This window comes from Poecilia latipinna, unplaced genomic scaffold, assembly GCF_001443285.1.
Source record: "Poecilia latipinna isolate Pla-1442-1.1 unplaced genomic scaffold, P_latipinna-1.0 Scaffold970, whole genome shotgun sequence".
NCBI lineage: Eukaryota > Metazoa > Chordata > Actinopteri > Cyprinodontiformes > Poeciliidae > Poecilia > Poecilia latipinna.
This window is the reverse complement of record NW_015113586.1, coordinates 78,985-99,508: the sequence shown is the minus strand read 5'-3', so window position 1 is coordinate 99,508 and position 20,524 is coordinate 78,985. Positions and strand designations below refer to the sequence as shown.

General features: G+C 36.7%; 3 protein-coding genes across 4 annotated transcripts in view; all 3 read right to left on the bottom strand.

The window, feature by feature from the left end:
* Window positions 1–78: 78 nt before the first annotated feature.
* Window positions 79–4,314, bottom strand: rps5 (ribosomal protein S5). The gene is made up of 6 exons (XM_015050014.1): window positions 4,223–4,314; window positions 2,865–2,968; window positions 2,413–2,622; window positions 643–771; window positions 289–387; window positions 79–194 (listed from the first exon to the last, which is right to left on the bottom strand). Coding segments are annotated over exons 1-6 (612 nt in total). The 5' UTR covers window positions 4,224–4,314; the 3' UTR covers window positions 79–125.
* Window positions 4,315–4,831: 517 nt separating this feature from the next.
* ppt2b (palmitoyl-protein thioesterase 2b) lies at window positions 4,832–15,701 on the bottom strand. 2 transcript variants are annotated; one of them, XR_001427114.1, is made up of 9 exons: window positions 15,214–15,701; window positions 14,132–14,285; window positions 13,509–13,604; window positions 12,289–12,396; window positions 11,639–11,722; window positions 10,818–10,902; window positions 10,501–10,555; window positions 8,224–9,303; window positions 8,163–8,177 (listed from the first exon to the last, which is right to left on the bottom strand). XR_001427114.1 is itself a non-coding variant. In XM_015050011.1 (8 exons), the coding sequence occupies exons 1-8, from the start codon at window positions 15,391–15,393 to the stop codon at window positions 9,160–9,162; spliced, it is 906 nt and encodes a 301-aa protein (XP_014905497.1). In that variant the 5' UTR covers window positions 15,394–15,701; the 3' UTR covers window positions 4,832–9,159. The 2 variants fall into 2 exon arrangements, 1 of the variants encoding a protein (XP_014905497.1); XM_015050011.1 differs by having other exon boundaries at window positions 4,832–9,303.
* A 1,076-nt stretch (window positions 15,702–16,777) lies between these two features.
* Window positions 16,778–20,524, bottom strand: part of cratb (carnitine O-acetyltransferase b) — a 20,225-nt gene continuing 16,478 nt past the window's right edge. The window contains exons 11-15 of the mRNA XM_015049993.1: window positions 20,243–20,365; window positions 19,570–19,705; window positions 19,433–19,495; window positions 19,209–19,346; window positions 16,778–18,019 (exon numbers count right to left, since the gene is read on the bottom strand). Of these exons, the coding sequence (XP_014905479.1) occupies window positions 17,816–18,019; window positions 19,209–19,346; window positions 19,433–19,495; window positions 19,570–19,705; window positions 20,243–20,365 (664 nt within the window). The 3' untranslated portion in view covers window positions 16,778–17,815. The remainder of the gene's footprint in view (window positions 18,020–19,208; window positions 19,347–19,432; window positions 19,496–19,569; window positions 19,706–20,242; window positions 20,366–20,524) is intronic.

The following is a 20,524-nucleotide window of genomic DNA, read 5'->3' as shown; positions in this document are numbered from 1 at the left end:
AATATTTTGTAAATTTTAATTGTTTTAACAATAGTACCAAAAAAAATATTAGCTTTACTCCAATCAAAACACTCACTATTTGAAATTTCCCCAAATTTATTTGTTTTGTCAGAAAGCGAACATGTTTAACGGTTGGACTTGGCGACTCTCTCCAACTCGTCCTTCTTCTTGATGGCGTAGGAGTTAGAAGAACCCTGAAGAAGCAATAGAAAAAGGAAAGTTCAGAACATCTGAGGCAGAAAGACACAAAGCAGGCTGAATATGGTCCAATTTTAAGCTTTGGGTCACCTTGGCTGCGTTGATGAGCTCATCAGCCAAACACTCAGCGATGGTCTTGATGTTCCTGAAAGCAGCTTCTCTTGCTCCTGTGCACAACAGCCAGATGGCCTGCAGACAGCAGAAAGTTTCAGATTAAAGGCCTGAGGGAGACACGGGTTGGTTTCAGTGGAGTTAAAACACGAGGCGGCGGCGTGTGTCTGAGTTGGTGATTGACTGGGTCACAAATGGACTGCAGCCAATGAATAAGCAAAGACATTTTCTCTGCGAGCGCTCTAGCACACCGGGACAACGGATCATATCCAGACGTGACTCTAGCCTCACTTTCCATGGATTTAAAAAAAAAAAAAAGGTTTAACTTTTCACCTGGTTGACTCTGCGGAGGGGCGACACGTCCACGGCCTGCCTCCTGACGGTACCGGCACGACCGATACGGGTGGAGTCCTCACGAGGTCCACTGTTGATGATGGCGTTGACCAACACCTGGAGAGGATTCTGGGAGCAAATATGGAAACAGATTTTAAATACAACCTGGAGGAAACGTCGACCAAACTCTCAGAGGCTTTTTCACACCTCCTCTTACTTTGTTCTGTACGAGTTAAAGAAAATATTTTGTATGACGGCAAAATATGAGCGTGATTCAATCTTTTTCTTTTTGCCTTCAAGCTGCATCATTTCTGCAGAGACCAGGCTAAGATATAACCTGCATCACATTCGCTTTCCTCTGCCAACGTCTCCACTAACATTTAAAATCACTTAAGATGCAGATGGATAGAAATGCAAATAAACCATTTATTTTCAAGAATTGCCGTTTCTGGAGTCAAATATTACATTTTACCCAAAATTTCAGCCAATTTTTACATAAATATGTGCAAAAATTTAATGCCTAAATTTAATGGAGAAGATTAAACAGTGAAGCAACTTATTTTAATTTAGAACAAATATTTTTCCACACACATAAAACCTGGACATCTGTGAAACCAAATCAGTCAGTTTTGCCTATTTTCATTTATAAAGTCTGACTTATAAAAGTATCTAAAATTTGTTATTCAGTATTGATCGGAAATTGGAGTCAAACTTGATGCAAGTATTTTTCATTTTGGAGAGTTATAGAAAGTGAATATTTCTACTTCCATAAATCTTTCATTTTCCCCTGCTAAGATAAAAGTGGCATCAAATAATAAAATAAATAATTCATCTGCACACTTGTTTCTTTTAGTCTGAGGTTTTCCAGGTTCCATATTTAATGTTGATCTAAAATTTGAGCTTTTCAATTTGGAAAAGTGACTCAAAAACTGACAACTTTAGAAAATGATAGAAAACATTTAGGAAAACAAGACAAAGGATGACAGGATGGACTGATGAATGATGGAGGGATTGATGGATGCTTTTTTATTTAATTTTAAATGCATTGTGCTTTTAGTGGTTAAACTGAAATCCCTCAATTTTCAAATGTCAAGTAGAAAACTAAGCAGTTTGTCAAAGGAAAAGTATTTCACTATAAATTTAAGAAACTTTCACCAATCAGGCTTTAAATAAACAACCTGGAAATAATCAATAAAGGAATGACACCAAACTAAAAACTAAAGCCTAGAAATACAAATCTTTCTGTACAACAGTTTCCTTTAGTACTCATCCAGACATTTAACTTGTTTAACCCAAATTTTCTGATTCTTTTGAAAATGTTAAAACATTAATGAGTTTTGGAAACAATAAATGGCAGAGAGATGCAGGAGATGCAAAGAGTAAATTTGATGGATTTTATCATATTTGACATTAAAGTTAACACACTGAACAGATAATGTCTGAAAATATTTTTTTTAGTTTTTCCATGCTCATCCAGACAGAGAACATATATTTATATCCAGACTGAAGGACCCCTGTGATGAATTGGCATTAAAAACATGAAAGTGGAGCAAAAGAAAGAAAACATTGCTCCGTGAGCTACCAGAACTGAACCACGTAAATCCAGTCGGCTCTCACCAGGCTGAGACACACAATAGATCGTCTAATATTTATAAATCAAAGACTAATATTAGATCATAGAAACACTTCACTGCTTTAATCTCAAACTAGAGGACAAAACACCATTAAACCCAGAATCATCTGATCATTTTTGGCTTTATGAAAAAGTACCTCTCCAGTCAGCAGGTGGATGATCTCGAAGGCGTGCTTGACGATGCGCACGGTCATCAGCTTCTTGCCGTTGTTGCGTCCGTGCATCATCATGGAGTTGGTCAGACGCTCCACGATGGGACACTGGGCCTTCCTGAAACGCTTGGCGGCGTAACGTCCTCCAGAGTGTGGCAGGTACTTGGCATACTTCTCTTTTACAGCAATGTAATCCTGCAGCAAACAGAGATGCCTTTAAAAGCTGCAGCTCATTCAAACATGTGTAGCGTCATGCGGGTGGGCGGTGTATCTCAGCTGGTGGTTGGCTGGGCCACGAGAGACTACAGCCAATGAATAGGCAGAGATCTGTTCTTCTACGAGAGCTCTAGCACGCCAGGGCAACTGGCGGATACCCAGACGTGACTCTAGCCTCGCTTACGGCGACGTTAGCTGATGAGTGACGTTCTGACGGCTACCTGCAGGGAGATGTCGTTGATCTGGACGTCATCGGTGCTCCACTTGCCAAAGAGCTTGATCTCTGGGGTCTCGGCCACAGCTGGGGCAGTCTCCCAGTCAGTCACTGAGGACGCAGAGAAAATTTCACTTTAAAGACACAAAACTGCACCATGCTTTTAAATAATACGGTTCCTACTACCGTCATGAGAAAATTCAACATCGAATAGTTGCAAATCCCCTTTAGATACATTAAAAAGTATAAATAAATTGCCAAGAATTTGTTAGATATTTTTAGTCATCATGGTTTGAATATGAAGCCTGCAAAAAAACAGATTGCAGGGAGAAAGAACGGCGAATGGATGGACTATCAGGACTAATTGGTTGTAAACTTAAAAATATATAAAGAAACAAGAAGACTGATCAATGGGCAGAAGAATATATACATTATCTCACAAGATGTAAATAGATTTTAAGATGTGGAAACTATTTGAGTTGTGTTTAATACAGCACAACTCCATAAGTGTGGAATAAAAAATTAAAACTCTAACAAGTCAAATGCCATACAAAAATATTACTACAGAGATTTTAAACAAATGTAGGGTAGTAAATCAAATAAAATGTTTATAATGCTACACTTTTTAATTTATTTAAAACAACATTTAAGAGATTTGCGGATGTAAAATTCACCCTGCAGTACTAAGAAAAACCTTTAAAAAACAATAGATGCACATGATTCTTGGTTAGGAAACAAATCAAAGAATCATCGAAATAATTTATTAAGAAAATAATGAATCGAAGAAGAGAAATAGTCAATAAAGTCATAAAAATCAGCTTCATTAGATTTCTCTCCAGTATTACCAACAGACTTTTAAAGATGAACACAAAAGACACTGTATGTAAACAAGACAATCCTTCAAATTGCTTTAATTTCAACAGATCGGACCTCATGTTGAGTCTGAATCCCTAAAAGCTAAACAGATTTCAGAAGAAGGCCGCAGCAGAAGCCCGTTTAACTTTCACAACTAACGCGTTAAAAATGTCCAAAACGTGCTGAGGTTTGTTATAATAAGCGAGTGTTTTTGTCTCATAACTAAACAGCAATAACGTTAGAACAAGTGTACGTAAAAAATTTGATAAAATAGTGAACTAAATGTGACGTCCACAAGCCAGAACAGCTCAACGTGCCGCAGACACATGTGCTAACAGATTAGCCACATGCTAAAGCGGAACGGTCAAGATAAATAAAACCGCCGTCAGGGAACATTCTCCCATTCTGAGTTAATGAATCGATGAATGCCGCTCAGAAATGCCATTAAATGTTGGTTTCGACTTGTTATTGTGGCAAAGAAAGCAAAAATAAATTGAATCCTTTACTCACTTGTATCTGCCGCTCCGAACCACACTTCTCTGAGACGGAAAAGGGCCTTTCCGTGGCGCCGCGGACGGATATCCGGTGATGAGGTAGCAAAGCATGATGGGAAATGTTGTTTTTTAATACATATATTTATACGATCTTAAATCTGAGAGAAAAACTATTTGCCATCAGTCACAGGGATTTAAATACAGCAATGTATATTTATGAATTTAATCAATACATATTTTTTATAAATTGTTAGTGTTTTACAGAAATAAATACATTTTTACTTAAATAAATTTTATTCACATATTTTAATAAATATTGAGAAATGCACTTTTGGAATATATTAAATTTTATTTCATATGGAAAATATAAACACCAATTAATTTTGCTTAATAAAATAACATGGAACCTAATTTTAACAGGTAAGACTTATTTTAATAAGTTTTTAATATTTCCTGTTTTTATAGGCGATGGCTTCATGCAATATATGATTTTCCATTAAATCACAAAATTAAAATTTTTTAAATAATATTACATGTGAATGATCATTCTTCCAGTTTATCCATCAGTTTTCTTTTGCTTACAGATTCAGAAGATAAATGGACAAAGACAAAACAAACCAACTTGTATGTTCAAACAAATTTATTGAGAAAATGTCAGCTTTTAGTTTATTTTTATTTGCAGGACAAACACTGTAGAAACTTCCAAAATAGTCATTCTAGTTTTAAAAAGGTTCCTTATTTACAGTAACTGGTTGTAAAAGCAGAACAACTGAAAACAGAGGGCGTCCCTTCGTACACATTAGTTATGGGTTTCTTGTAATAAATGACAAAACACAAACAATAACTAAACATTTAAGCAGCTTGAAAACATTTAAAAGCAACCCTTGTTTACGAGTTCCCTTCTCGCTCCATGTTTCGATAATTCACTTCCTGTCTCCACACATTAACAAACACATTTCCGTTTCCCTTCTTCTGATAAATATACATAAATAAAACATGTTGCAGAATCAACAAACATATAAATGTAACCAGTTTTGGAAAAACAAATTAATCCCTTTTCTACTAAATATGAAAACCAGTGAAAAGCCTGAGCCATCTAAATGTGATGGAGGGTAACAAATGCCACATATACAGTTGTGATCAGACATTTATGCACTAATCACTCTTCATGGACATTAATGCATCAGTTTAGGGTCTAATGGTTTACTTGAACCACTTTGTCTCAGTGGATTGGTGTTAAAGCTTCAATGTTTGTTACAAAAAGATGCACAAGATTGGATTTATTGTGAATTTTCTGCAATTTACATAGGATCAAAGTTATAAAGGGTCAAATATATACATATATCTCCAGAAATTGGATTAATAAATGTCCTTTGGCAAGATGAACATCCATGTTTTAACTCTTTTCACAGAGTTCATTTAAATTTGTTGACTTGATGAGGCCTTACATACAAAATTTAAAAGTCTGACTTTTATTTTTTTATGTCAGAGTTTTCATAATATTGCCATTTTATTCTCTTAATATTGTGGCTTTATTCTGGTATTATTAAGACTTTATTCTCCAATTATTTCAACTTTATTGTCATATAACTTATTCTTTTAACAACATGACTTTATTCTTGTAATTAAAAATATAAATTCTTAGCTGGAGCCTAACATTTTGTTGTAGAGTTGATCTGAATTCAAAATAGAAATAAACAGAAGCTGGAAAACATGCTTGCCAAATAAGATGGCCACCTTGGGCGCACTGACATCACTCTGAAGAAGTGCATGGTGAACAAAATTAGATCAATAAAATCAATTTATCGCCCAGTCCTACTGGAAATAAACCAGTCTAAATTGATTCTACCAATTCTGCCAAAGAGAACAGACAAATAGCCAACAGGAAGTTATTTTAGAAGCTTCTTGAAGTCAGTTCATCTCCAACTTGCCTAAACTTGTGCATCCATTTGTTTTGGTTTTTTATGTGTTGTTTCCATTGCATCTTATTCAGATAAACGACACTTGAATACTTGAATTCCCAAGAGGAGAAGATTGTAGATGTCTGACCAGAACTGTAAGCTTTTGGTGGATCAGTAACTCATCACTACCTGACTGGCCACTTTGCACTACTTTACCTATATAATGTAGTATGGTTTTTTTAATATATATATATATATATTTTAGCACCGTCACTGAAGGCAGTGTGTCAAAGCACTTTGGACATGAAACACTGAGGCATGTAGGGAAAAAACAAAACAAAACATTTAAGGCTTAATCCACTAAAGCGGGAGGAGAACATGTCTAGAGTACTGCATGAATCTGAGGAAAAACTGATACTGGTGATCAGATCTTTCATGCACGCTAATAAAAGGTTAATAAATGTCTGAATCTGGTTAAACATGACATAAATGTCTGCACTAGATGAGCAGGACAGTAATCATCTGTACAGGACGACAGCAGGTCGCTCAGGCACGGTCGGGTTTTCATGGTGTCGTTGAGATAAGCTAATATAGCACATTACTGTCCACAACAACAAAATGGCTGTTGACCCTTTACACGTGACGTCACGCTCTCCAGAACGCCACTCACTCCGCCATGACGGACGTCAAAACAACCAACGCGCTCCTGTAAAGCTAGTCTAAAAACAGACATCTGTAGCCTAATATTACTTCTGTTTAGTTGATTTCATTTTAAAATGGTCATAGGGCGCTGCACCAAACTTGTCATAACTTTTAATGAGGAAAGATGGCGGCGATATATCGCAGCCGTCAATCATAACGACTAGCAGCTGTTAATGATGACTGACAGCCCTTGGCGTGATCGCGGATTTGCAGCGAACACTTTTTTACAAGGTAAGAAGATTAACGCTCATTTACTTTATACGTAAGTATGATTACACACATCAAATATCGCATTATGGATAAGTTACGCGTCTAACAATTGGTAACCATGGAGACAATGCCGCACCGTCATGTAGCCTAGCATGTACGGGGAAAAAAACGTGTTAGCATCTCGTCTTTTGTACGTTTTTGATGTTGCTCCGGTTAAAGGGGAACCGCATATTACGACACAGCGACAAAAATCATGGGGTGTGAATTCAGGCAAAGTCGGTAATTAGATCAACACCACAGGAGGAATGAGGTGCAAGTCGGTTTCTAAGCTAGCTGCTTCAAACTTTTGTAAACATCGCCGTCCATGAGCCCCAACCAGGTGAGTTATGTTCACAGACAAATTGACCCGAACAATTAGAAACCGTGAATAAAGTGACAAAAACTACTTTGGAAAACAACTTCAGTCGCTCCGTTCAATACTCCTGTCGTCACTTTCGACGTCCGTCATGGCGCCTCTTAGTGACGTAGTAGCAAAGGGTCAACACATACTAAAAAGGTGCAAACATCAGCTGTAAGGGTCATAAAAGCTCTTAATCTTTTAAAGGCAGGCTGCACAGGATGTATAAATACAAATTTATAACTTGTGGTGGGAATTTGTCACTTCCTCCCACAGTTCAGTCAGAATCTGCTGAGTGGTTTTATCTCTAACTCCATAAATTACACTTAACAGGAGGCAGGGAATGGAGCTTTTTGTTCTTTACAGCAACTGTTTGTTTGTGCAGGTTCAAAAACACCTCCATTGTCGTATTATATTTGATATTCTTTAACAATATCTGAACTAAAATGGTCATTTCAGAGTTTAATTTGTAGAAATGACCAGATACATAGCTGGAATAGTCCTTTATAGTCCAATTTAGTTTAATTTAATCCCTTAAATTTCCAACGTTGTTCTGAATTTTAGGATAAATCTTATAGATTTACAAGGGGAGACCCATTTCATGACAAAATAACAATAATTTCATAATGCACATCAAAACCATGCATGAACTTAAACTTCATAGTTTACTTTTTTCATAAATCTCAATCTTGCTATTTTTCTGAGACATCAAATCCCTTTAAATGATTTAACTAAAAAAATAAACTAATTTAGCACATAAACTTATGGGTTTTGTTCATCTGTGACAACACATTTCAAAGTTAACACTTAAAAGTTTAATATTATGGAGCTACTGTTATAAGCATCCTCTCTTGCAAAGCCACTGGAGGTATGAAAATGAGTCATTTTAGTCATGTGAAGTCTGAAGGAAGTCAATAAAAACCTTAAGAAAATGGTAATTAGCTACAAAATTGTGACTGGTCTATACATTTTTAAACTGCCAATAAAACCTGATTCCAATGCAGGAAAATAGAACAAAATCAAAATATTTCGCAAATCGAGCATTTTTTTATGGCAAAAACTTTAAATAATAAAACAAAACAACTTTCCTGAACTGCATTCAGCCTTTCTGTTACCTGCTTAAAACCTCGCTCTCTTCCAGTCTGAAAGAACTGAAGAAACGCCTTGACAGAGTTTATAAAATGGTTACCTTTAAAATGCCTTCAGGTTTAACAAAAGAGGTGAATTTTGGGTTTTCTTAACTTGGTAACAGCGTTTACTCCGAAGAGTGATGAACTCTTTCGATTATGGATCATTTTTCAGCTCATCCCTGCTCTGACCATTAATTTGGACCCACTTTCTGTGGGTTTACAACTTTTTGAAGTCAACAGAAAAAAATTAAATGTCAGAAAAAAAATATTTTTGAATTTTACATGTAAAATTAGAAATTTGGGGGTTTTTTTTTTTTTTTTTTGCACTTTGTTTTAAAGGGAAGTAAAAAGTTGAAAAGAAAGTTCTCTTCTTATCACTGGAGCCTTACCAGGAGAGCAAACAAATACATTTACAACTTCTTTAAATATGATCATAAATAAAGATTTCTCATTTGCAAAAGCAAAAACCTATGGAGAAAGAAGAGATAAATCCTGCAACCGCTGTTTGATACCTGATTCAAAACGGTCAGTTATCAGAGATTCCTGGATTTTAAGATGATATGAGCTTAATAAACAGCAGGATATGTGTGTGTGTGTGTGTGTGGGTGTGTGGCTACACCAGCCACTTCTCGATGCACGTGTGGAACACCGTCTCATTCGAATGCCACCAGACGTGCTTGACGCCCGGAACGGTGCAGAAGAACAGGTCGCCGCGGGCCGCCAGCGACTTCAGGCCAAAAACGTCTCTCAGATACAGCTGCAGGAGGAAAACGGAGGTTTTACTGCACGTCTTCACAGTCAGAAACTTCACAAACCTCCAGACGTTTTTGACTGCAGGATAGAAGAAACAGCTCCGCTCTATAACTTGGTTTAGGTCTCTTTAAAAAGACTTCTATGCACAATCTGCTTTTAAAGTCAAGATAGTAAGAAAGTGCACTCTCTCATTTTAACATTATAAAAATAATTTGACAGTTAAAGCTAAAGAAAATATGTAAATCATGTCATTACTTATTAAAACAGAGGAAAAATGGGAACGATGTATGAAAAATTTAAGAAAACTCCTCAATTAGCAGCCTTTAGAACCACATCAAGCGGCAATAACTTGTTCATCAGGTTCCTTTACAACACATGTGTCAAACTCGAGGCTCCGGGGCCAAATCTGGCCCGCCGCAGCTTTTTATGTGGCCCTCCGGACTCCAGATTTTCACAAATCTACAAAATTCACAGAAAATCAAAAAATCTCCACATTTATTCTGATTTTACTGCAGATTTTCAGAAAATTTGTCAAAAACATTCAGCCTTACTGGATGTCAAGTTATAGTCCGTAATTGATACGGTGAATAATAATACATCATATTTAACGTCATACATTAGCACAAATGTCATAAAACTTCCTTTCTAAATTGGCACCACAAAATCTGTGATTGTGAATGCAAACAAACACTAAAACCATCAAAAATCCTGGAAGAACAGCTACTTATTGATATTTTAATAGTTTAATTGGTTTTATCAATACATTCTGGCACAACCGGCCCTTTAAGAACATTCAGATTTTTGATATGAACTAAAATTAAACTGAGTTTTCAGCTCTGCTTTAGGAGATCCCTTTGTTATTTGGACGAACCATTCTGCAACACTTGGTATACAGCAAATAAATCCTTAACTTAGTAGCTTCTAGGGTTCAAAACAGTCCCGGATCATGACTCCTCCTCCACCATGCTCCACAGCTTCTCTATTTGTTTCCTCCAAATGCAGTCCAGTGTTAAATGGCGAAACATAAAAAGAAAACATGCAACTCTGCAAACCTTTTTATTCCTCCCAAACAAGCTCAGTCCCTCCAGGAAGTTCCACATAATTAGAATATTTTCTTTGTACTTTATTTTGATAAACAATGCACACAAATGAATTTTGCGTTTTACTTGACAAATGAATCTTGCGTCTGATTTCTACTCACATCCTGGTGCTGGATCTCGATGACCGTCTCGTTGTCGTCATAAAATCCAAACTGACTGTAAAACATGAGAGACGGAGAGCGTGAGCATCACATGAGAATCAGCAGATCTCAGGAAAACCCCGTCATAAGAAAGAAACACTGTGTGAACTGAGCGCAAACCATTGTTATGACCCTGGGAAAATATAAAACCTTCAGAGATTTGATGTATTTGCTTGGAAAACATGAGGAGAGAAGAAGCACCAGGTTCTGCTTTTTCTAACCTTCCACTAGAAATCATCTCTGTGTTGTTTCTCGAACCAGCTGAGCTGTGAACTCACCTGGACTGCCAAGGGGTGATGACGCCGTCGTCCGGGCCTCCAATCAGAACCAGCTTCTGGATCTTCAGGAAGTTCTCTTTCCATTCTGAAGGAGGAAGTTTGACTCATTTAACAAAGAAACATGTGACGAGGCCCCAGGTTCATGAATTTCCATTTGCATGATTTCTCTTTTTTTTTCTACCAAAAACTGGACGATAAAAGTCCAAAAAGTCTCAACTAGTTTCTGTTGTTTTGTTTATTTATTTTGGATATTTAAAATGTCTCCCAGTTCCAGTTTTATACTTCCATTAGAATTTAAAGTTTATTGATCTTTGAGATTGTTTTCTTGCTTTATTATGCCGTTACCGTATTTTCCGTACTATGGGCGCACTGGATTATTAATGGTCTATTTTTGAGCTTTTTTTCATAAAGCAAACTGAACTATAAGGTGCATTAAGCAAAGCAAAGTCAAAGCACAATAAGTATCACTGACTACAGTAACCATAATGTAACTAAAACATTTTGACAAAGCATAGTGAGCGCTTTGCGGTCAGTCAGCACAACCAGAATTAATTCATATTAATTCACTAGAGGGTGCTGTTTTACTCCAGAACCATATTTAAGGCGCTCCAGATTACGTCGCTTTTTGATATAGTTAAAGGCTTTTAAGTGGGCCTTATAATCCGGAAAATACTGCACCATTATTGTTATTATTGTTGTTTATCACAATAACTTCTGGGACAATTTATTGTCCAGCAAAATTTGTTATGGAGACAGGCCCATACACAAGTAAGAGTAGCACTACTTCAACTTATTTTTACATAAATAAACCCGTCTCTAACCTGTTGAATTTGGGTTTGGTCTCTCGCTGTTAATCAAAGCCAGGTAGTCGCTGGTGTTCACATACAGGTCTCTGTGGTGGGGGTCTGGAGACAGAAAGACAGAAACAAGTTACATCCACGAGATTTTAGGAGAAAGTTTAGGAGGGATGAGAATGTCACAAAATGCCCTGAGAGCAGCACTACTTCAACAAATCTTTACTAAAGTAAAAAGTATCCATCCAAGAAATTACTCAAGAGTAAGAAAAAAGTACTGAGTAACTGATCAAATGATCAATCGCTTAATATTTAAAAATTTCATCATCAGACGGACCAAAATATAAAGTTAAGTGAAAATTGTGGTATTTTAAAAGGACGAAAATGAAAATAATTCATATGAGTAAGAAAACAAAACAAAACTAGGAAATAATTTTTTGTCCAAATCAGTTTCTTTCAATAAAAAAACTAATGAAACCTTAGTAAAAACTGCAGGTCTGTGTCTGTGTCTGGTAAATCTTTGGTTAAAACATGTTAGTTTTTTGTTCAGTGTGAAGAAAATCCAGAGATTTTATTCAACAAAATGATTCAAGTAAAAGTAAGAAGTACAGCATTTGTTTTCTTCAAAAGTTACTCAAGTAACTGTAACTGAGTAAAAGTAACTAGTTACTACGCACCGTTCCAGTAGTTGCAGATGGAAACCCTCTGGCCGAACGCTGTGTAACAGAGGTGGTAGAGGTTTGACTTCACAAACTGGGGGAAGAGATACTTCAGGTAGTCTGTATCTGAGAGGAAACGAGGAGCAGACGATCCAGGGTTTAATCAGAGGAAGGCAGAAAACCCAGATTATACTCAGTGTCGAAGCAGCACTACTTCAAAAAATGTTTTCACTCCAGTAAAAGTAAAACGTGGCTGTCCAAGTAATTACTCCAGTAAGAGTGAAAAAGTATTTGGTAAAAAAGGGTAACTGATCAAAACATCAATCATTTAATATTTAAAAATTACATTCTAATGAATCAAAATATAAAGATAAGTGGACATTTTGGTATTTTAAGGAACGAAATAACGAAATCGGCCAAACGAAAAAAATTTCCAAATCAGTTTCTTTCAATATAAACCTTATGAAACTTTAAACAAAAACTACAGCTGTGTGTCTGTTTTTTATTTACAACATGTTTGTTCTCCATTCAGTGAAGTTACATATTGTAGGAACTTTACCCAAATAATTCATCATATGCTTATGCAGATAAAAGTAGCAATGACGGCGTAGTTAAAATACTCTTAAAATAACTTCATTTTTCCAGAAAAGCTGCTTAAGCAAATGTAACTAGTTACTACCCAACTCTGGATTTAATAAACTCACAAACCTGTGAAATGGAAAATGTTACAATGTGCTCCTCACCCTTTAGATAGAGTCTGATGAGATCATGTGACTGCGCGATCTTATCATGAGGTCAAGCTGCTCTCCTATAGATTTCTACAGTACCATATGACAGCAGGGGACGTCATTGATCCTGAAGACCAGCTAAGTGTTTCTCCCCCAACCCAGGACTTATCTGGCCCCTTTATCATGAAAGAACAACCTCCTTTCCTTAACAATAGACAAAGGAACAGACCATCTGTGTTGGGCTCCACAGAATCCCTGGTGCATAACGATCAGAGATTCACACCTATTGTCTAATCAAGTCTCTCTTTGACCAGAACCTATAGAAGGAAGCCAGATCCACTATTGGTCAGGGCAGACTGACAGACTCCTTTGACTCTGTATTTCTGGTCTCACCTTGCAAGGTTTTAATACATTTCTTATTTCTTCTCATCCAGACTCTTGTTAAAGTAACTTCTTCCATGACACCTGTGACATTTGTAGTTATCACTTTTATATTAACGTCGCACACACCTCCATATTGCCCAGCCTGAGGCGCAGACAGAGAGATGAATGAGTGAACATTGTGGTCGGGCAGAATGGAAAGGATCCCTCTGCAAACGAGTCCACCTAAAGTAACAAGAAAAGGAAAAACATTTACCTAATTTATTCATTAGATATAATTCACAATCAGCAAATTAACATGAAAAACATCAGTCTTTCTGTAAGGAGTCTGTAATTTACAAATTGAACTACATAAATTTAGAAACTACAGATGAAATTCTAATGTAATTAAAAAACACCAATATAAATTAGAGAAACTTAAAATATAAACAGAAAAAATGACATTTAAGACTCAAAACTTAGACAAACACTTTTAGTAAAAGAAATCAAATTCCAATTCCTGCATGCTTGTTTCTAAAAATGCTTTTCTGAGAAAAACACCTCATAAGAAAATTTGCAAAAAGTCTAAAGGTCTAATCTGCTCCTGCATGTCTGTGATCGCTGCTGATCGTTGGAAGTTTCCATCAGAAATCCCAAACATCATAAAAAAATGCATCTCCCACAGATTACAGTCAACTGTTTATGCAAGATCAATTCTGCTGCCCAGGTCGCATACCAGCACTTTATCATCTGCAGTTCAGGAATGCACTCACCTTGAGAGTAGCAGATGAAATGAACTCCATCTGCAGCGTTTTGCATTATTGGGTAAATGGCTGCCTTGAATCCCTCCACCTGCTTCCACATGGACTCCAGGCTGGCACCTCTGTCAAAAAGGTCGATGACCGTCACATTGGTCCCGGGATGAGACTGCAGGACAGAAACAAAGCTTCGTTTTGGGTTGGAAGGCACTTGAGGAAATGTTGTGGAAGTTAAGGCGAAGTGCAGCAGAAAAAAGGTTATATTTAGTTGGTTTTCTGGTTTCAGTTTGCAGCTACAGAGTAGGAAAAAAAGAGGAAGTACAGGCTGAAACCTTTTTGGTTTCATAAAATGCCCACAAAATTTCCTTTTTTTAACCATTTCCACATTTCCAGGTTGAGAGTTTATAAATGTCTGCAATGATGTAATATAAACTTATGAAAACACACAGGACAGAGCACATTTCATTGCCTTAACAACAATCTACATTTAAGTTCATTTACCTAAACACACAAACTGTTCCAACTAGTTTATTTCTTCAATTACCGACTTAGATATATCTACATTCTTCTTTTAATTAAATTTTTATACACTAGTATTTTAAATTACTGTTTTACACTTTGCGTTTTGTGTTTTTTTGTGCTACTGTAATATTAATTTCCCTGTCTTTAGGCAATTAGGTCAAAAATAACTTTTAAAGAAAACAAATGAAATAAGAGATCAAATAAAGAAAAAAGGACATCAATAACACATGCAAGAGAACTTAGAAGGAAAAAGAAAAATTAAAACAAAAAAAGTCCAAACAAAACAATGATAGGTATGCAGCATTTATCGGATCTCTTTGTATAACTTGTTGGGCCACTTTATACCAGAATAATCTGTTTTTAAATGCAGTATTGATGCTCTGATACTGAATAAATAGCAACATTTTAAACATTTATTACACTTTTAAAAGCTACAAATTACCACTTGTAAAGTAATAAAGTAATAATTTAAACAATACATGCTATACATATTGTCACATGTGGTAAATTTAATCTTCGAGGCATGCAGAATGTAAAGAGGATAACTAATTTTGTCGTCATTTTTAGCCACTCACCTCATTAATGAACCGCTGTAAGTTCTTAAAATCGTCTGAACTGTCGAACAATCCGTGGACGATGATCACCGGCTTGTATCCGACCACCGCAGCCCAGAGACACGCACCGAGCAGCGGCCACATCAGCCCGGCCGCCCCGCTGACTCTCCTCCTGGTTCTAGCAAATGATGGCCCCGCCATTGAAACTTAGACGTATTAAAACCTCCTAAAATAATTAACTATGCATAAATAAGGACGCGTTGGGTAAAAGCAAAATAAAAAATATTGGTGTTTAGCTAATGTTGAGGTCTCATCTTGAAGTTCGTTTCGTGTCCAGCTGCGGTCCAGATAAACACACAGTTAGTTTCCCTTTATATATCTTATTTAACACGCAGTCTGTCCTCACATTCACATAAATAACAGCCGATGAAACATTCAGCGGCCGATCGACTTTCCTCATCTGTTTGTTCCGGTTTTAAATTAAAGGTGAAGCGGCCGCTGCGAACGTCACTTCCGGCTTCGACTCGTCCAATCAGCGCGAAGCGAAGCGACTCCTCCCCCATTTTGCTGCATCAGGTGGAGTTTCGATGTAAACAAAGCACTTTATGCTGACCAATTTAACACGTTTCTGTCCGCATTCACATTTAAATCGGAGTTTTTAAATCTTTTAATAGTCTTAGGGCCAATAACAGGTATCACTAACACGATTCAGGTAAAAACTGTTTCCCTACAGGAAATGATTTTCTATTAGGTCGAATCAAATTCTGTAACTCAAATCCTCCAAGTATCTTCAAATTCGTTTGAATGCTGAACATCACTGAACAGGTGATTTGATGTACAAATCAAATCCTGGATGAGCCATAACATGTTGCAGCTGAACAGAAGCAAACAGAAGTTATAATCTTTGGATTATTAGAGCTAGAAACTGGTGATGAGGCGAGAAATGTGGGTGTGGTGATTGACTCAGACCCGAACCTGCAGAGCCACATAAAGACTGTTACAAAGTCAGCCTTCTTTCACCTCTACCACAAATCTTAAACTTACAGAGGATAGCTGAAACACTGAGTTCATTTAAATCAAGGCTAAAGTTTCCAATGATGTAAGTGGAACATTGATCAGCATATTATATATAAGATTCTGATGATATTTGACAAAAAGTAATAGTACACTAAACAGACTATTTTAATAAAGTAGTTTAATTTTTGTAGAAAAGTAATCTGTAAATCATTGTTGACCCAAAAATATAAACAAGGTGTTGAACAGTTGCTGTATTATATATTTTCTAAAGCTGTTCTTTTGGGTTTATTGCTTTTTTCTTTTTTTTTAACATTAGGCAGCATAGGTTGGGCAATGTTTGATAACTTTAGCAAAGTGTAATCATTGAAAACAGGAACATTGTTAATAAAAATATCAAATTAATAGTAAACTTGCTACAGTTCTGAATTGTGGGTCAAAGGGTCGCAAACAGTCCACTATTAATTTACCTTACTTGAATTTTTCACTATCCTAAATATTCATATGTTCAAAAACACAAGCTGCTGTAGCTGGTTCTATTTTTTTTTGTCTCAAAACAAAGAAAATGAGGTCAAGTGATCACACTCTTTATTTACTAAGTAGTCCTGCAGGTTTAAACAAATGCCTGCAGAGCCATCCGAGTGGGAAAACCTCGACATGTAAAGTACAGCCACAAGATCAGGGACATTCCCAGGTTGAAGTTAATTAATCCCAACAATGGTAATCACTTTAAATGCCATTGTTATGCTAGTTGTCACATCAGAGAATCAATCCAGGTTTTAAAATGGAACAATTCCTATAAAAAAAGCATTTCTGGATCTACTCGTTTACTTCTTTAGCTGATCACAACTCCTAGGAGCCTTTAATCCAGGACTTGGGTACAGAAGCCCATCTATTACTTACTCTTCAAATTAGGAGACATGAGAACATGTAATTCCAAGCAAGGCAGAAAATGGCGGTAAGAAAATAGCTGCTCGCCTTAACTTGCCCATACCTACAGTCAGAGCCATAATTACAAAGTCTACAACAGAAATGGATGAAGACACAAATGCAAAGTCAGAGCTTTCACATTTGTAAAGGTTTTACCATCAAGTTTCCCACAATAAGATACACATCCTGCTTCCTGTTACAGGTTCTGTGTATTTTTCATTTCTACCTCAGATGCAAAAGAAACCTTCATTGCATTTATAATAACCTCCTTTGGTCCATTTTAAAGGCTCCTAAACCTACAAAAATCAAATTATCCAATTAACTGTGCTGACGGAGCAAACGGTGGTTTTATGGTGGAAAGGAAGGCCGCTGGTCGTCTCCCGACTTGTAAAAAGAGAAGTGCAGTGATTTGATGCTTTGGTTAATGCTGGAGTGTCAGGTAGCTTGTTTTCGCTTTCACATTTGAAGCCAGCGTTTAATCAGTTTCGTGCTGAAAGAGACAAAGATCAGCAGTAAAAAATGTATCAAAAGCACAGCAGAGCTGCAGAGTTCAGCCTTCAGGCTCCGATGGAAGAGTAACAATTAGCATAAATGAGATGCAAGCCTCGTAGAAAACATTTAGAAAGCTTCTTTTCCCTTATTGGAAGGCGGGTTCATCGAGTTTGTTGCTGCAGCAGCTCTACACGGTAGGCTGCAGCAGCTCCTGCAGGTCGCACAGCGTTTCCTTCAGAGTGCGAGCCATTGTCTCTGCGTTGGTCTCCTCGCAGCAGTTGAAGGCGGTGACGGCGAAGTGGACGTGGTCCGCCTGCGGGTTGTAGCACACGGCGTAACCGTCGGGAACGAGCGGCCCGAAACACATCACGCTGTCGGTGTTGGTGGGAACCTGCAGACGCAAAATAAAAACATGAGGATCAGTTCTCAAAAAAAATTTAAAACATCTTCCATCACGTCAAAATCTGCATTTGTTGTCAAATATTAACTTTAAAAGTGAACATATTAAACTAAATCAACCACATTTATCTAGTCCTGCTCAATACCGGCATAACTCATAGTACATAGATTTATTTCTCAAACACTGAGATGTTTAAAGCAGTAATTTCTAGTGCTGCACCAATTGCAGTTATTTGGCTGATTAAAGATAAAAATAATAGAGTGACTCATCAGACAGATGGAAAACAGGAGAATTTAATAACATTGAAAATGTTCTGAGAAAAGAATGCAACACGGCGAATTGGAGGAGTCATTGTAGGTATTAGAAAAAAAAACAAGTAAAATTTCACCAAAAAATGTCAGAAATTTTCTAGAAACAAGAAAATTTGATATTAATCTCAGAAATAAATTTCTAAAAAAAAATGTTTCATAAAAGTAAAAAAAAACAACAACAAAAAAAAACCAATTGCCAGGAAAAAATAATAAATTTTAATCTTAGCAATTTTCTAGTAATAACTTTGAAAATTTTCTGAGTTTTTTTTTTGTAGTAAATTTTCAACTTTTTAAACTCAGGAGTTTCTACGTTTTTTCTAGAAAATTTATTTCTGAGGTTAATATCTAAATATAAGTTTTTTTTCTCACAAATTTTCTGCCTTTAAAACTAAAATTCCTTGTTTTTTTGTTTTTTTTTAGAAAATGTCAGTTTTTTTGTAGCAGATTTTTAACTTTTCAAGCTCAGAAATTTCCTTTTTTTTCTAGGAAATTTATTTATGAGATTAATATGAAAATGTTAGTTTTTTCTCTTAAATTTTTTGCTTTTCTTGTTTGTTTTGTTTTTTTGAAAATTTCTGAGATTAATCAAAACATTTCAGATTTTTTGGTGAAAATGTACTTCTTTTTATATATATATCAACAGTATCCCTCATATGCTGTCATAATAAATATTAAAGAAATAAACAGGAAGTCACAGGCTGTATGAATTTTCCAGGAAAAATATCACACTCTGGAGGTAAGTTAACAAAGCAACCTTGACGTTGAATTTTTCCAAACCAAGTAAGAAATAAAAGTACCACACACACACATGCTGAATAAAATGAAAACATTTAAATCTGCAAAAGTCGTCCAGCTGTGTGAGAACAGACCTGCCCTGTCCGCAGCTTCCAGTGCGTGGCCAGGCCGTAAGCCGTGTCCATGAAGATTTTGGGAATGCTGAGTCCTTCCTCGATGGCCTGCAGCTTGAGACCCAGCAGGTGGCGGTCGATGCCGTGTCCTCTCAGAGCCTGAGCAGCACCAGGAGGGAAATATCACCAACTGAGCCTCCAGGTCACATAACGAGCTGAGGAAAGCAGCTTCTGGAGGCATTTACCTGCGCGGTCAGCTCTGAGTACGCATCCACTGCTTCTCTGAGCAGCTCCAGCTTCGCTTCTCTCTGCGGAGAAACACAAAGGGTCAAAGCTACAGAATCAGAAAGACGCTGAGGAGTTACAGCGAACCGTTCCTCACCGACACGGTGCGATCGTCGAAGGCCAGGATGAACTTGAGCGCCTGGTTTGTGGGCGAGCGGATGTACTCGGTCCGTCCTCCTCTGAACATCCTCTGTGAGGCGATGTCACAGGCAGGACAAACCTCGCTGTGAACCCTGCAGGAAAATGACGGTGATCGCACCGCAGCAAACGCACGGAGAAATTCAAGAGCTTTTCAAGCATTTTCAAGGTACGTTTTCAAACTTTTCCAGCACCAAACCTTGGAGATAAACACAATGCAAATGAACTAAAAAAAGACAGTTTTAATTCACCATTATATGAATCATCAATTAGTGTTAGTATCCTACATAAACTGCCAAAAGCACAAAATCTTGCCAAGTGCAAGATTATAATATATATATATATATATATATATATATATATATATTATAATTTCATATAATATTATAGTATAATATTTAAATATAAAATTATATGAAATTAAATTATCAGTACATTTTAATCATCTGATTTGATGTGTGTTTAGTGTCCAGTGTAAATATCCCAGCAGAGCGCCCTCTAGTGGTTATGCAGCAGGTTCTGGTTAGGTAATACCTGCTGCTGAAAGCCTCAAACAGCTGCTCATAAGAATCTTGTTTTAAATCAGAAGCTTTTTTAAATAAATGTGGTCGTGTTTTTGTCGTGGTACCGACCTGTAGTAGGACAGCTGCAGAGCCACCTGGATGAAGGAGTTTGGACTCAAGCTGTGCTTCTTGGGAAGCTCTTTGCCGAACCTTTTGAAGTTGAAGACATGAACGTCGAGGTCGTTGATCAGACTGAAAGAATATAAATGATAATTTAACCACAACTTCTGCAGGAATCCTTTGTAGGATCTGATCATCTTATCTGGTTATAAAAGGAGCAGAAAAGACAATTTCCAGGTTTACAAATAATCACATTTTCTTAATTTATTATTATATATATATATATATATA

Coding starts and splice junctions, on each gene's coding strand:
- ppt2b (XM_015050011.1), bottom strand. CDS start 15,393: ATGGCGGGGCCATCATTTGCTAGAACCAGGAGGAGAGTCAGCGGGGCG. Junction 12,397..13,508: donor TCAGGCTGGGCAATATGGAG/GTGTGTGCGACG, acceptor GTTTCCTCTCAG/ATACAGACTACCTGAAGTAT. Junction 10,903..11,638: donor ACCAAACCCAAATTCAACAG/GTTAGAGACGGG, acceptor TTCCTCCTTCAG/AATGGAAAGAGAACTTCCTG.
- rps5 (XM_015050014.1), bottom strand. Junction 772..2,412: donor TCCACCTGCTGACTGGAGAG/GTACTTTTTCAT, acceptor ATTTGCTCCCAG/AATCCTCTCCAGGTGTTGGT. Junction 195..288: donor AGCTCATCAACGCAGCCAAG/GTGACCCAAAGC, acceptor TTGCTTCTTCAG/GGTTCTTCTAACTCCTACGC.